This window comes from Leptonychotes weddellii, chromosome 3 (assembly GCF_054177405.1).
Source record: "Leptonychotes weddellii isolate Sample4059 chromosome 3, ASM5417740v2, whole genome shotgun sequence".
Lineage (NCBI taxonomy): Eukaryota > Metazoa > Chordata > Mammalia > Carnivora > Phocidae > Leptonychotes > Leptonychotes weddellii.
The window spans coordinates 22,197,651-22,212,001 of record NC_138371.1 but is presented as its reverse complement, the minus strand read 5'-3'; the positions used below and the strand labels follow the sequence as shown (position 1 = coordinate 22,212,001).

The 14,351-nt window shown below is 34.2% G+C and overlaps 1 protein-coding gene across 2 annotated transcripts in view; it reads right to left on the bottom strand.

Moving 5' to 3' along the window:
- The window catches only part of ERBB4 (erb-b2 receptor tyrosine kinase 4), a 1,058,588-nt gene that overhangs the window by 657,173 nt on the left and 387,064 nt on the right, over positions 1-14,351 (bottom strand). For both annotated transcript variants that reach the window (XM_081813693.1, XM_081813692.1), the window contains exon 2: positions 6,821-6,972. In XM_081813693.1, coding sequence (XP_081669819.1) covers positions 6,821-6,972 — 152 coding nt within the window. The remainder of the gene's footprint in view (positions 1-6,820; positions 6,973-14,351) is intronic.

Sequence of the window (14,351 nt, the reverse complement as noted above, 5' to 3'; positions counted from 1 at the left end):
ACAGAGGCAATGGTCACCATTGTTTAAAAAAATCTATTCAATAAATTATTTTCTAACCCAAAGGAAAAAAGTACCTTGTAAATTACCTATTTATTTTTAAATATGAATTCTTCAATGTAGCATTTTGATAAATCATGCTATGCAGCAGACAGCTTAACTGAGGCACAGATAAGAGTTAAATGAGGATGAGAAGGCTATGGGAAACAAATACAATTATAAAAACCACGCCCTATACTGCTGGATTTAATTCTGGTCATCTGCTTTGAATTGACAAAGGACAATAAAAGGTAGACCCTGAAGCTAGAAGTAGGCTGAAATGTAAATATTTCAGAATTTTATATTAAGCTTGACTGGTTACTGAAAACAGCTAAGGAATAGGTGAAAGCAGAGTTACTCTTTGCAACTTGAAACTCATTACTGCCAAGCATCATCCCTGGTTATATTGTAACAGAACTATGCTAATGAAGCCAAGGTCTTAGGTTCCAGTGAGCCAGTCAGCATCTTGTAGTTTCTGAGTTACAGCTTTATCTGCCTTCCTGCAAACATGTGTCCTTACTCAGAAAAGGAACTATGTGTGATGGTAAAATGAAATAATGTAGGTCCATTACTAGCACTGGAAAAGCAATGCAAATTTCATGTCCAATGGACAGTGGTTGTAAAGCAACATCCTCATATATAAAGGATCCAATATATATCCTAATAAAGGAGGATGATAGCTCCATGACATTATATGATACTAATTATTAACTAAAAGACAAAGATAATATATGAAATTAAAATTAAACATTTTCTTTGGTAGAGAAAAATGAACTATTTATATGATTTCTAACAAGAAATAATACTGGAATTTTATTTTTTTATTTTTATTTTTTTTTAAGATTTTATTTATTTGTCAGAGAGAGAGAGCACAAGCAAGGGGAGTGGCAAGCAGAGGGAGAAGGAGGCTCCCCGCTGAGCAAGGAGCCCAATGTGGGACTCGATCCCAGGATCCTGGGATCATGACCTGAGCCGAAGGCAGACGCTTAACAACTGAGCCACCCAGGTGTCCCTGGAATTTTATTTTTAAAAATAAAGTTTTAGATGGCATTATTTCTTATATACCCAAAAAATTCCCTACAGCTCTGTGCCAAATATACAATAAAAACAGCTATTTTTTCAAAAAGTTTTCTCATAAAATTTATTTTCCCATAATAACATGTGTATTCATCTGAGGGAAGATACATTCAAAATATATTTTTACTTTAAAAATCTAAACTTTCTGACTTTTTCAGAGACATCACCTTTTGCTATCAATAACAAAATATTAATGCTGCTACTTGGAGAGATATCTTAATGTATTAATTTATTTTGTATTCATTTTTCAGTAATGAAGACATCTATAACCATTAAGATTTAAGGCTTCTATTCTACACTATAGCATAGAGAGGTTCAATGAATTACTAATATTTTTAATACCCAAGGTCAATGGATCAATGGTTAAAATAAATTTATCTCTTCATAATCCTAATAAGCACTATTTCCAAAACAATTTTCACACAACTAAATTCAAGCCACAGATTACAAATTATTACTTATTATAGTAATGGTTAAGGATAGGTATCCATACTCTTCATATATATGCTACATTATGTATTACACTGCTTTACATTTTGTTGGCACCTAATACTTATTTACTTAAAGGGAATATATAAAATAGAGAAAATAAATGTAAAATATAAACACTGGTAGGTCTAAAAATGTACTTTTTAGAAGTGTTGAGTTAATTGAATGCCAGCAGTAGCAAAGAAGACCAATGGAATGACAAAGGAGAGAAAACTCTCAAGAATTCTAATGAGGGTAAAAGGGCTAAAAGTCCATTCCCATTATTTGCTATATTTCACCTTGTTTGAGAGAGTTCACAAAGTCTAAGACAATAACACAAAATCTGTGATTTTTATGCCTTGCTGTTTTCTATTATGTCTTAACCTTGTGACTGTGATAAAGTACATAGTAAATAAGTTTTAGGGCCTTTTTCTAGCCAACTATGTGATGTCTCAGGGGTCCAATGTTAAATATTGTCAACCAGATTTTTTTTCCCCAAGAAGATATGCAAAAACTTGGAGGTTACAACAAAGCTGGGTGAAAAGGTGCTTATATAGATAAGCACCAAGGTTGATACAAGAAAAGCATCTTGAAAATAATGCATTTCAAAGCATTTCAATAAAATATATCTAACAAAGATTAAGGAAGTATCTCCAAAACATTATAGGGTGGTTTTTTGCTTGTTTTAGTTTTTTATTTTTATAATATAGAAGTACATCTTCATTTCAAAAGCGCACTTTTTCTGTGTTCTAGTAGATTTAATTATGAGGGTACTAGATGGGATCTTGAGAGATGTACTAGATGGGATATTTTGGTTTTAACAAAAGAAAACAAACGTATCTAGTTTAGGAAAAAAAGAGAAAATCACTTCAAAGTTACTCTCAAGTTCCAGGAGTATCCTATGGACTACTGGCTGTAATACAACCAGTCATCAGAAGACCAGAACCTGGAAATTCCCTCACCAGTAATTTGGGGTGAACGGTCATTCTCTCTTTCTCTGCTCTCTGTCTGTTTCAGTGTGTTGGCTCCATTCTGCCATCTGCACAGCCCTCTCTGACACCCAAATGACAAGAAAAAAACATGACTATGTTCTAGTACCCAAATGGTCAAGAAATTAACTGATATAGAAACTCACAGGAAGGGATTCTGATTGACCCAGTGGGTGTCTTACGCCCACACACCTGATCTGTGGTGATGTCATACTGAAAGAACATGAGGAGAGGTAGACATATTCATCTAGAGAACATATAATACACGAAATGGTGATCTATAAAGTATCAAGTTTTATGAAAAATATTCATTTATTTGTCCATTAGGCAAATATTTAATGAAAGCTTATGATATTTTAGGCATTGTTCTAGACATGACTATTCAGATAGTGAAAGAGGTAAACAGGGTACTGAGGTAAGCTGCTCTCATGAATTATAGAAATTAGAGTGGTTTCATACAAAACAAATAATAAAACAAAATACAATGAACTTGCTAATTAGAGAAGAAAATAAGGATGGAAGATCTTTTAAAAACAAAAGTAATTTCCTATGTTCTTAAAGACAGAAATTAATTCCAGAAATAAATTTAAGATCCCTATCTATGATGTCTCTCTAAACACATTATAGGTTTGAGTCATTCTGAGAGGAAGGGAAATTGCACACCTCTGTAAGCAGTTGCTCAGTGAATTACAGTTATATAAATATATTTGAAGGCTATGTAATACATAGAATAGGTTAATGCAAGATTACTACTCACTCATACAAGTCAAAACTTATTGGAAATATTAGCATAATGTAAAATAACTAGTTTTCCTTTACATGCCCTCTACTTATTATAATGAGCCAATATTGGACAGATTACGTACTTTGGAGGGAACCCACTAAGAACACAAAGGAACCATAATGTAGTTATCTGGAGTGAAATTTTTATATTACAGTTTTTCCCTGCTCTCTGAAAGTAGAGTATTTGTATTAAACCCTCCCTACTCTGAAATGGTACGAAGAAAAGAAGCAATTATCATTCGTAAAAGTGAAAATCCTCTTCAGATTTCTTCTGGTTAGTGAAAACAGGTAGTCATGTAGATCTTACATAAAAGTGAAGTGACATAAAGCAAGTTTTGAATAGTGGAGAAAACCTGTAAATGGAGAGCTTTTAGCATATTCTAAGGTACAGTTGGAATACAGTAGCATAATGAAGATTTCAGCCAGTTGTGCCTCCTTTTAGGGCTCATTCAGAAAAGTAGTTAGAACACTGACCTGACCAAAAAACAGAGAATGGGGCATCTGGAGAGGTCTGTTCTTGGGCCACTTTCTGGTCTAAGAATCTTTCAATCCCCCTTGATGATTTTATCCAAGCCCCAATGGTTAACTTATTTGGATTCTGATGTCCCCTGAATACCTATCTATGGTATAAGGCTTTCTACCTCTCCAATTTAATATTTTATTCCATCCCCAAATTTATCTTGATCCACACTACACTATAGGTTCCATGAAGGTGAGAATGATGTGTTATTTATTTGCATGCATATGTCTAATATCTAAAGCAGTAAACATTAAGTACACATTTATTAACTCTGATTTCAGGCCTTCTTTCTAAGCCTGCACTCATATCGCACCCATTGGAATGCCTTTCTCTTCCATCTACCTACCTTGTAAGCCCCTATTCATCTTTTCATGATTCAATTCAAGCACCTCTTTGATGAAATCTTTCCTGAGTCTTTCAGAATTAGCCATTCCTTTTTTTGCCCAGCACTCACACCTACCATTAAGACAAGACCATACCTTCATTCATATTCTGGCTTCTCATTTCTGTCTTAGCAACTATAATTTTTTATATATGCATATATACATATTGTATACATTATATATATATACATACACACACATATATACACGATACTTATGTATAACTCATCTGTAACCCTCTACAAGACTGCAAGATTGTTGAAGTCAAGGACAATATATTACTTGCTATTGTATTCTTGGGCTAAGACTATCTGTTGAGCGAATACATATATGTCATGACTAGAAATGGCTATTTTCCAAAGGAACAACAGATAAGTGAAACAACAAAAAAGGTGTTATTAGTAAGGAAAAAAAACTATTAGAGCTATCTTTAAATCAGTAGATGACAATAAAGATATGATCATGGGGTAGTACAAAGTTTACATGAACTTTTAGAAATGCTACTTAGGTATCAACAACTATTTTTTTTAAGAAACAACTAATTCTTATTTCATGTAGAAACCTTGGTCATACTTATTTTATTCTTTCCCAAATCTGTTTATTCTATTGTCTTACTTTTTACTCAAAATGGTTCTTAAAAAGGTAGAATATCCAACAATATAGACCATGTTGGTCAAAGATCTGTAGGTTACTTTCCTATTTCTAAATATTACAAAATTGACGTGGATCTATTTTTTGATCACTCTCTTCTTTACCTTATAAGAGCTTAAGAATTTTAAAATTATAAAATATATAATAATCATAACATTTTATGTTGCTTATTTTAAAGACTGACATTTACAATATCCATGACTATTTTTTGTTAAGCCCGTGGAATCTTGTTCCATGTACAGCAAAGTCAAGGAAACACAAGAAGAAAAACAAAGATCTTAGACTGCCTTTTAAAATTTTCTCATATTATTCTGATTGAATAAACTATTTAACCTATTTCTTTTCCCTGATTCAGAATTCAGACCTCAGTTTTCCTTTTCTGTCACATCATTGAGCTTCATGGCATTTCTAACCAAATCAGCTCATATGCCATCAAAATCTTATTTTGATGTTGAAGAATAAAATCTATCTGAAAGTAATGAACACAGGTTAGAAGCTTGTAAACAAATTTTAATAACTAATGATGCATTCCTTTGAAGTGGCTATTCTAGGATAGCTTACAAGTATTCTCTTCTTGAAACAATAGTCCAAAAAAGAAAAAAAAAAAAGTGTTAAGCTCTTCTAAGGCTCTCACATTCTGGAACTTAGATAATTTTTACTATTTACTTTTGATAAACAAAAATGCCATAACTAAATTTCATAATTATTAAAAAGTTTTGACATATAACTCATAGAACCAGTGCTCTGCTAATCAAGCAGCAGAATATGGAAATACGTTCAGTCCCTATACTGATCCTAGTATGATAGTCATTTTTATAAACAGGTATCATAAGCTTCATAGTGTTTTATTTTCTGAGGTTGTTACCCTTCTAGATATATTTGTTATGTAAATTCAAAGTATTTAAAAAATCATTGCCTTTTTTTTTACTACTTATCTAAGTGCAGAATTATTTAAATTATCATAGTTCTTTAAGTAATTCACTATATCCCAAATAGTCTACTGTATCAGTATTTGAGACACTTTTGTCTTGATTTACACAAGACAGTACTCCTAAGAAATGTGTAAATACTACTGAAAAAATCAAATCTATTAGAGGGATGCTGTTATTTAAAATACATAATAGTTCTTATATAAAGAATAAATTCATAGCTGTGCAGAAGACCATATCTCTTTGAAGTTCAGATTTTCCTATTACCTATTCTGGTTAAAGCAAAACATAAGAAACTGAAGCCACAAAGCATTGATAGTCTGTTTAACAGACTAAGGATGTAAATGAGAGCCAAAACAAGTTTGCAAAAGGACTGGTTGTCTCTGAGTAACTTTATATATACACATATGCATTTATGTGTATGCATATATCAATCTACATAAGTACTTATAATTCCCTGTATCTAATTTAACTAATTTGTGAGTTTTCAAAAACAGATGTCATTTTTCTTCTAAAGATAACAGTATTAGTCTTATTATGGTAATAAGGAGTAGTCTGAAATTTCCAAAGTGACAGTAAAGGGACAGAAAGTGAGATTACTAAAGTTACCCATTCTTATCTGATTGGTTCTCTGACTCTCCTAGTCCCCAGCCTAACAGTTTTCCTCTTGCCTGCAAATCAGAAAAAAAAAAAAAAAAAAAACCAGACTTGCTAGATATCATGTACCATAGGCTGACAGGATCTTTTATCAGTCTTAGAGTAACAGTAACTGCACTGAACTCAAGGTGTCAGTCATGATGGCATTGTTACTCTTGTTCTTTTCCTAGGCATGCCTTGATAACTCTTATCTTCTGCCTACAGTCATGGTCCCTGCCGGGCAGAAGAGCATCACCATCAAGTACAAGCAAGCTGGTCTGTCTTTATGCATTGTGACACCACTGTCCACTCACAGAGAAGAGAAGAGAAAGAAAGAGGCAGCTTTACCCGCAGAAAGGAGAGGTCCCGGTTGTGCTCGATGCTGGTTATCTCCAGGTTGCCCATGACTACCTCACAGTTCTCATAGTATTTGCGCAAGGCTCGATACTGCTGCTCCAGGTCAGAGAGAGAGCTCAGCTTGTTCTCTGTTCCTGCACACACTGCCAAGACAAGAAGATACAGGGGAAGTTACATAACCTCTCCATGACATGCACAATGACAATGTCTCCCTCAACTCTCTAATCCACACACTCTCCTTTGTTTCCCCGAATTAAAATATTTTGAATGTCATTAATACCCATAAACCACGTAGATATAATATCTTCACTTTTATTTTTCCCCAGCTATATTATGATATAATTGATACATAACAGTGTATAAATTTAAGGTATACGATATATTTGATACACTTACATACTGTAAAATGATTACCACCATAGCATTAGCTAACACCTTCATCTTGTCCCATAATCGCCATTTCTTTTCTGTTATGACATTTAAGATCTACTATGTTGGCAACTTTCAAGTATATAATATAGTATTGTTAATTATAGACACCATGCTAAATGTTAGGTCCTCAGAACTTACTCATCTCATAACTGGAAGTCTGTACCCTTGATCGGTATCTCCCCATTTTCCTCACCCCTAAGGCCCTGGTAACCACACTCTACTCTCTGTTTCTGTGAGTTCAGCTTTTTTAGATAAGACAAATAAGTGATACCAGTTCTATATTCCTAAATTGCATGCACGAAGTACAGAGACTAAGAAGGCAGGGGTTCCAAAGAAACAGAGCAAAGAGCGAAAATTAAAACAATCACATTTGTAGTCTACACATTTTAAACATATGCTAGAAACAGGATATGCTACAAAATATGAGCTTTGATTGATATCACTTGGGTCATCACTCTGTATATTTCATTAGTATTCTAAGGTATAATGGACTGATATAAAGGATCTCAGTCTGCTTTCTTTGACAGCGTGGATCTTGAGTCTGTTCACAGGTGAGCACCAAGTATACACACATGTGTGTTCTTTACTTTCTGTCTATGTTGATATTTTCCTTGTCTTCCAGAAGTCAGAGTTTTAGTTATTACTTCTCATGGTTCCTCTATCTACCTACACAATATCTTTATCATTTAATACACCAATTCATCTTCAATAGACTGAAAAAAAACCTATATTATGAATCTTGTAATAATAGTATTGAAAGTTGAAATGGATGTGAAATAATCTTCTTTGAGTAAGTTACATAATATATCCAAATTAAGGCAAGTTATAAAGTGTAAACTTTGAAGAGAACAGAGCTGTGTAATAAAGTCATATAAACAGTTATATGTTAGGCACACAGAAATGACAAGTCATAATTCTTTGGTGGTATTTAAGGGAATGGGTTTCAAGCAAATGGGTTTCCATACACAAAGGAAAAAAAAATACCTAGGTGGATACATTCCAATAATTAAGACCATCTTAACAACTGTTTTGCCTACTGACACATCAAAAATAACAAAAATCTAAATCTAAAAGTCTTGAAGAATAATGTAGGCCTTTGACCATAGGGAAGCTCAGTGCTAAAACAAACAAACAAACAAATCATAACCTTTTTTTGTCTGGATGTCTAAAGTTCCTCAAACAGTAAATTATCTAGAAATATTCTTTTAAAAGTGGAATTGTGTCTTTCTAAAAGATGTACTGAAAGCTAAACCCCTGGTATCCGTGACTATGACCTTGTTTGGAAACAGGGTCTTTGTAGATGTAATTGAGTTAAGATGAAGACCTTAGGGTAAGTCCTAAATCCAATATGATAGTGTCCTTCTTTTTTTTTAAAATATTTTATTTTATTTATTTGATAGAGAGAGACACAGCGAGAGAGGGAATACAAGCAGGAGGAGTGGGAGAGGGAGAAGCAGGCTTCCCGCTGAGCAGGGAGCCCGATGCGGGGCTCGATTCCAGGACCCTGGGATCATGACCTGTGCCGAAGGCAGACACTTAACAACTGAGCCACCCAGGCGCCCCATGATAGTCTCCTTCTAAGAAGAGGAAAATACCATGTGGACACAAAGACACACAGCGGCAGGGGTGGGGGTGGGTGCAAGAAACAAAACAAAACATGTAACTATAGAGGAAAAGATACAGCTGCACTCCAAGGAATGACAAGAATTGATGGCCATCCCTAGAAGCTAGGAAGAGGCGAGGGAAGATTCTACCCAGTTGCAGAGGCCCTGCTGACACCTTGATATTGAATTTTAGCCTCCAGAACTGTGAAAGAATAAATTACTGTTGCTTTATGGTTTGCGGTACTTTGTTACAGCAGCTCTAGAAAACCAATACATAATCTTTAGACTGTTTCTGAAATCTAACATATAAAGAAATATTAAAAATCATTTCCTCTCTAGGGTCCTGTCAGCTTGTCACCTCCAAGCTACTCCCCCACCTTCTCCCTTTGTGAGTGCTAAGTCTCGCACACACCATGCTGGATTTCATTTGTTGCCTTTGAGAATGCAGTTTTTGTACAGTGCTAGGGACAGAGGCAAAGACTTCTGGAATCCTCAATATCCATTCTCTTCCTCCTCCAGAATAATAAACTACACAACCTTCAGCTGGGCATGTGGCCACCCCAAAAAAAGATTTCATTTCATTGCTTCCCTTGGAGGTAATGTTGTATGACACTTGGCCAGAACTTCATTTAAAGCATGGCTGGAGCTGACTTTGCCTCTTTTCTTCACATCTTCCTCCAATATGCTGCCTGGAATGGGGATGGGATGGCTAAACCTTGAACCACCATCTTAGCCCATAAGACCTAGGGACACACCCTAAATATTTACTGAAAAAATGAGCTAAAATGAACCAGGGTTTTCAAACAATTACAGTTTTACATTGCTTTATTATCATTAACATAAAGATAATGGTGAATTTTGATTATAGCTACTAAAATATTACACAGAGGAAGGATTAAATTCTAGTTAGGTTATATGCTTTTGACCTTAAGTAATTTTTACTATTTTGTCTGGTTGTTTGACTAACTTCAATTCGGAATGAAACTACAAAATCCTTTTTTTTTTTTTAGTTTTTATTTACATTCCAGTTAGTTAACATACAGTGTAACATCAGTTTTGGATATAGAATTTAGTGATTCAGCACTTACATATAACACCCAGTGCTCATCACAAGAGATGCCCTCCTGTTTTTTTTTTTTCTTTTTCTTTTTTTAGAGAGAGAGAGAGCCCCTGTGCAAATGTTGGGGGAGGGGCAAAGGGAGAGGGAGAGAGGAGAGAGGGAGAGGGAAAGAAAGAATCTTAAGCAGGCTCCTCGCCCAGCATGGAGCCAAATGCGGAGCTCAATCTCACAACCCTGAGATTGTGACCTGAGCCAAAATCAAGAGTCAGACACTTAACCACCGAGGTGCCCCTGCAAGGGCCCTAATCCCCATCCCCTATTTCACCCATTCCCCTACCCACCTCTCCTCTGGTAACCATCAGTTTGTTCTCTATAGTTAAGAGTCTGTTTCTGAAGAAACTAAAAAATAATTCTTGATCATTTGAACATTTTACTGATCCTGTGGGAGGTTTACTTATTAAGACTAATAAGCACTAAGAAAAAATGAATTTCTGTTGATAAGCACAATATTATTCAACATAAGAAGGAAAACAAGAGTGACTGATTCATGTACATGATCCTTATCAGCCAATATCAAAGTCCGGCCTTTTTCTTTTTCCCCAATATACTGTAGAGACTCTCTAGGAAACACCCTTAATCCATAATCTTTATTTTATTGCTCCTAGCAAATTTACAACAAAATCTTTATGAACTTGTAAAATGTCTGTTGAGAAAAGGTACTATGATATGGGTTTATGAAATATAGATTTCAATTATTTTAAATTCCAATGAGAACAAGCCTATATTTTAATACAACTACTGATGGGGAAATTATACATCGATTAATAAACTTGCTGCACTATTTCTAAAATATATACAATGCCACATTGCAACTTATATACAACTTATGTTGTACAAGTTTCTTTCAATTGGAAATAAAACCTGTACATTAATATCAATATATAAAAATCAATATGCAAACATCCAAATGAAAAGTTTTCTAAAATATTTAGATATTCTGATCTTTTCTGTAGAAACTTAAATAGATTTTGGAAGAAACATTTATTCATATAACTGTAATAACTAAGTATTTTTCCATGTTTCTTATCCTGTATATATGAAAAAAGTTATATATTATGAAATTTTTATTAGTTATTAACTACTATTATAATAATCTCTTTACATAAGAAACCCACAAAGGCTATAAACTCTTTGAAGAGTGGTGCAATTTATTAATTTTTTTTTGTATTTGCTGAGCTACATAGCACAGTGATTTGTAATAAATTATCATTTAATAATATGCATATACTTGCTATAAAAACAATAACTGGTATTCAGAAAATAACTCTCAATTCAGAAAAGTTTCCATTGTTTAACAAATGATCAGCTGTGTTTTGTATATACCATATGAAAACATAATATGAGTATGTTTAGAAATATTTTTCAACAACAAAAAATCCTCCAATAAACAGAAAATCTCATTAATTAGAATATTCTCCAAACATCCTGGTATTTGGAGTTTTTACTATACACAGTTCAATTTAGGAAAATTTTTGTCTCAGGGAGGCTTTTCTATATATTTATTTTTGATTCAAACTGCTATTTATAATGACTAGTATGCTCTTCATAACTTTCATCTTGAAAGGCAGACTTGATTTTAAGAGAACTAGTTTGGACGGATGCATAAAAATCATTTGTGTTTCTCTTCATGAAGCCTTCACTGAAGGAAACCTCACAACTTCCATTTGTCAATCGATTTTACCATCAGGCAATGTATACAAGACAATGCTTAAACCATTAAGTTTCATTGATTTCACAAAGTTGTTTATCAAACAGAATTGAAAAAATCTTCCTTACCAGCCAAAACAAGTTTAACAAAATTCAGTCCCTTTTGCCAACACTATTATGAAGTCCTTAAAGTATAAACCTATAATACTTCAAGCCTCAAAAATCCTGAATTTACGTGGGCTTCCTAGAGTTTTCATTCCACTGTAACTCCAGCAGTAAAACTGTATGTGAGGCCGTAATGAAATCACCAATGATTCTATTTGGTATTGATTCTGCTACAAATGTAGCTATAGTTGCAAACATGGGCTTTTTATTCCTCTTGATTTAAGATCTATTTCTCACAGTGAGTGAACTACATAATCCTTCTTCAGTAAAAAAATTAGGAATATAATTAGGAGCTTGAGGGGCGCCTGGGTGGCTCAGTCGTTAAGCATCTGCCTTCAGCTCAGGTCATGATCCCAGGGTCCTGGGATTGAGTGCCGCATCGGGCTCCCTGCTCGTGCATGCATGTTCCCTCTCTCGCTGTCCTTCTGTCAAATAAATAAATAAAATTTAAAAAAAATAAAGGAATATAATTAGGAGCTTGTAACAATATACAAAGGCAGGTTAACAAAATTGTCTGATTCAGGGGGAAAATACATTAGAAGTGGAATGACAAAACATTAACAATATCCATATTAATACTAAAAATCAATTACTGCCTCCAGGCTTGTTATGGCTTTGGAAACTAGCCTTCCACTTACTACACAAGATAGACAAGTGAGTAAAAGCAATCAATCAACCAATGAATCAAATTTTTGCCTAACTTTCAAATCAAATGCCTATATGAGATATGAATTAAGAAAGGAATAATTATTTATTTAGCATCTACTGTTGACCTAGTATCCTGGAAAAAATATATATTGATTAAATGTGGTTGTACAAGATACATAGTAAAGAAGCAATGAGTGATATATATAAATATATATGTATATATGCCATACATTGTGTGGGAATGATTCAGGGATTGTCTGCATAAAAAATACATATGTGGTAACCTGATAAATTTTCTAATTTTTCTATCTAATTTAATAATAAGTACTTTCCTTTTCAGAAGCATTAACATAATAAATATGCTTTAGTTTAATGCACGTTCTTGGGCATTTAAAAATCTGGAGCTATAGTAAGTCTCAAAAAATAAAATATTTTTATTTTATTTATTTTATTTTTTTAAATTTTTATTTATTTTTTTATTTATTTGAGAGAGAGAATGAGAGAGAGAGCACATGAGAGGGGGGAGGGTCAGAGGGAGAAGCAGACTCCCTGCCGAGCAGGGAGCCCGATGCGGGACTCGATCCAGGGACTCCAGGATCATAACCTGAGCCGAAGGCAGTCGCCTAACCAACTGAGCCACCCAGGTGCCCTATTTTATTTATTTTTATTATTACTATGAAGTAGTCAACATTTTGGGCCACTATTAATGAGTGCTATTACAGTTACATAGAGATTGTGAGTTTGGGCAGCCCTATGTTCAAAATATATCTGCAAATAAAGCCAAATTTGCCACTTCCATTACTATAGTCATTTAATACAAGTCACTCTTATCTTTCCCCTCGACTTTGACAGTAGGCTCCTTTCTGATTTCCTGGATTCCCTACATGTCCTGATTAATTTATTCTCCGCACAGGGTCCAGAATGATCTTTTTAAAAACATAAATCATTCACATCACTCCCCTACTGAAAACGCTCATTGGCTTCTAATCTACTTATTATAAAATCCAAACTTTTCAACATGGCCTGTAAGAACCTGTATTCAGGTCTTTGCTCAAATGTCACTCCTTCAAAATAGCCTTATCTAAGATAAGTAGCAGGTTCTCATACATCATGCTCTGTCTTCTTCGCCTTCTCTTATTTTTGTTTTACTGCTATCTGAAATTGCATTGTACATTTTGCTTGTTTACTTGTTTATTATATGTCTCTACATTACAATGCAAGCTGTGTAGGAGGCAATCCCTTTGTTTGCTCAACACCTAAAAGAGCAGGCACATAGTAGACTTTCAGTCAATATTTGTTGAGTAAATAAATGGACTTTGGAGTCACTAAGAACCGTAACTGAGCCAGGATCAAATATGTTGGTTTTTCCATTTTTAAAAGCTAAATGTTGAACTTCGTCAAGTAACTTCACTATTTAGAGTCTCTGTTTCTATATCTATAAAGTAGGATTTTGCACCATTTTTAATAATAAACCCAGTTTAGGGGTTAAGAACACAGGGCCTAGAGCCAGATGTCTGGCATAAAATCTAGCTCAATCACTGGCCTACTATTTAACCTTGGGCAAGTTACTCAGGCTCTGTCATTCTATTTCCTCTTGTGTAAAATGGACATAGTAACAACCACCATCTGCCAATAGGCAGTAGTGAGGATGAAATCAATCTCTATGTGTAACTTGCTTTGCACAATGTCTGACTCATTGACAGAGCTCAATGTTAGCTATTGCCATTTATTCAAATATGTAGTATATAGTGTGTGTGCATTATGCAATATATTAAAGCAAATTAAAATATAAGTCTTACATGGTGATGTACTCAATCAGTCTGATCTAAAAGAATGAGCACTGGACAAAGAAAGTAGTGGTTGGGACTCCACTGCCCCAGCACTTGTTAGCCATGTAAACTTGAAC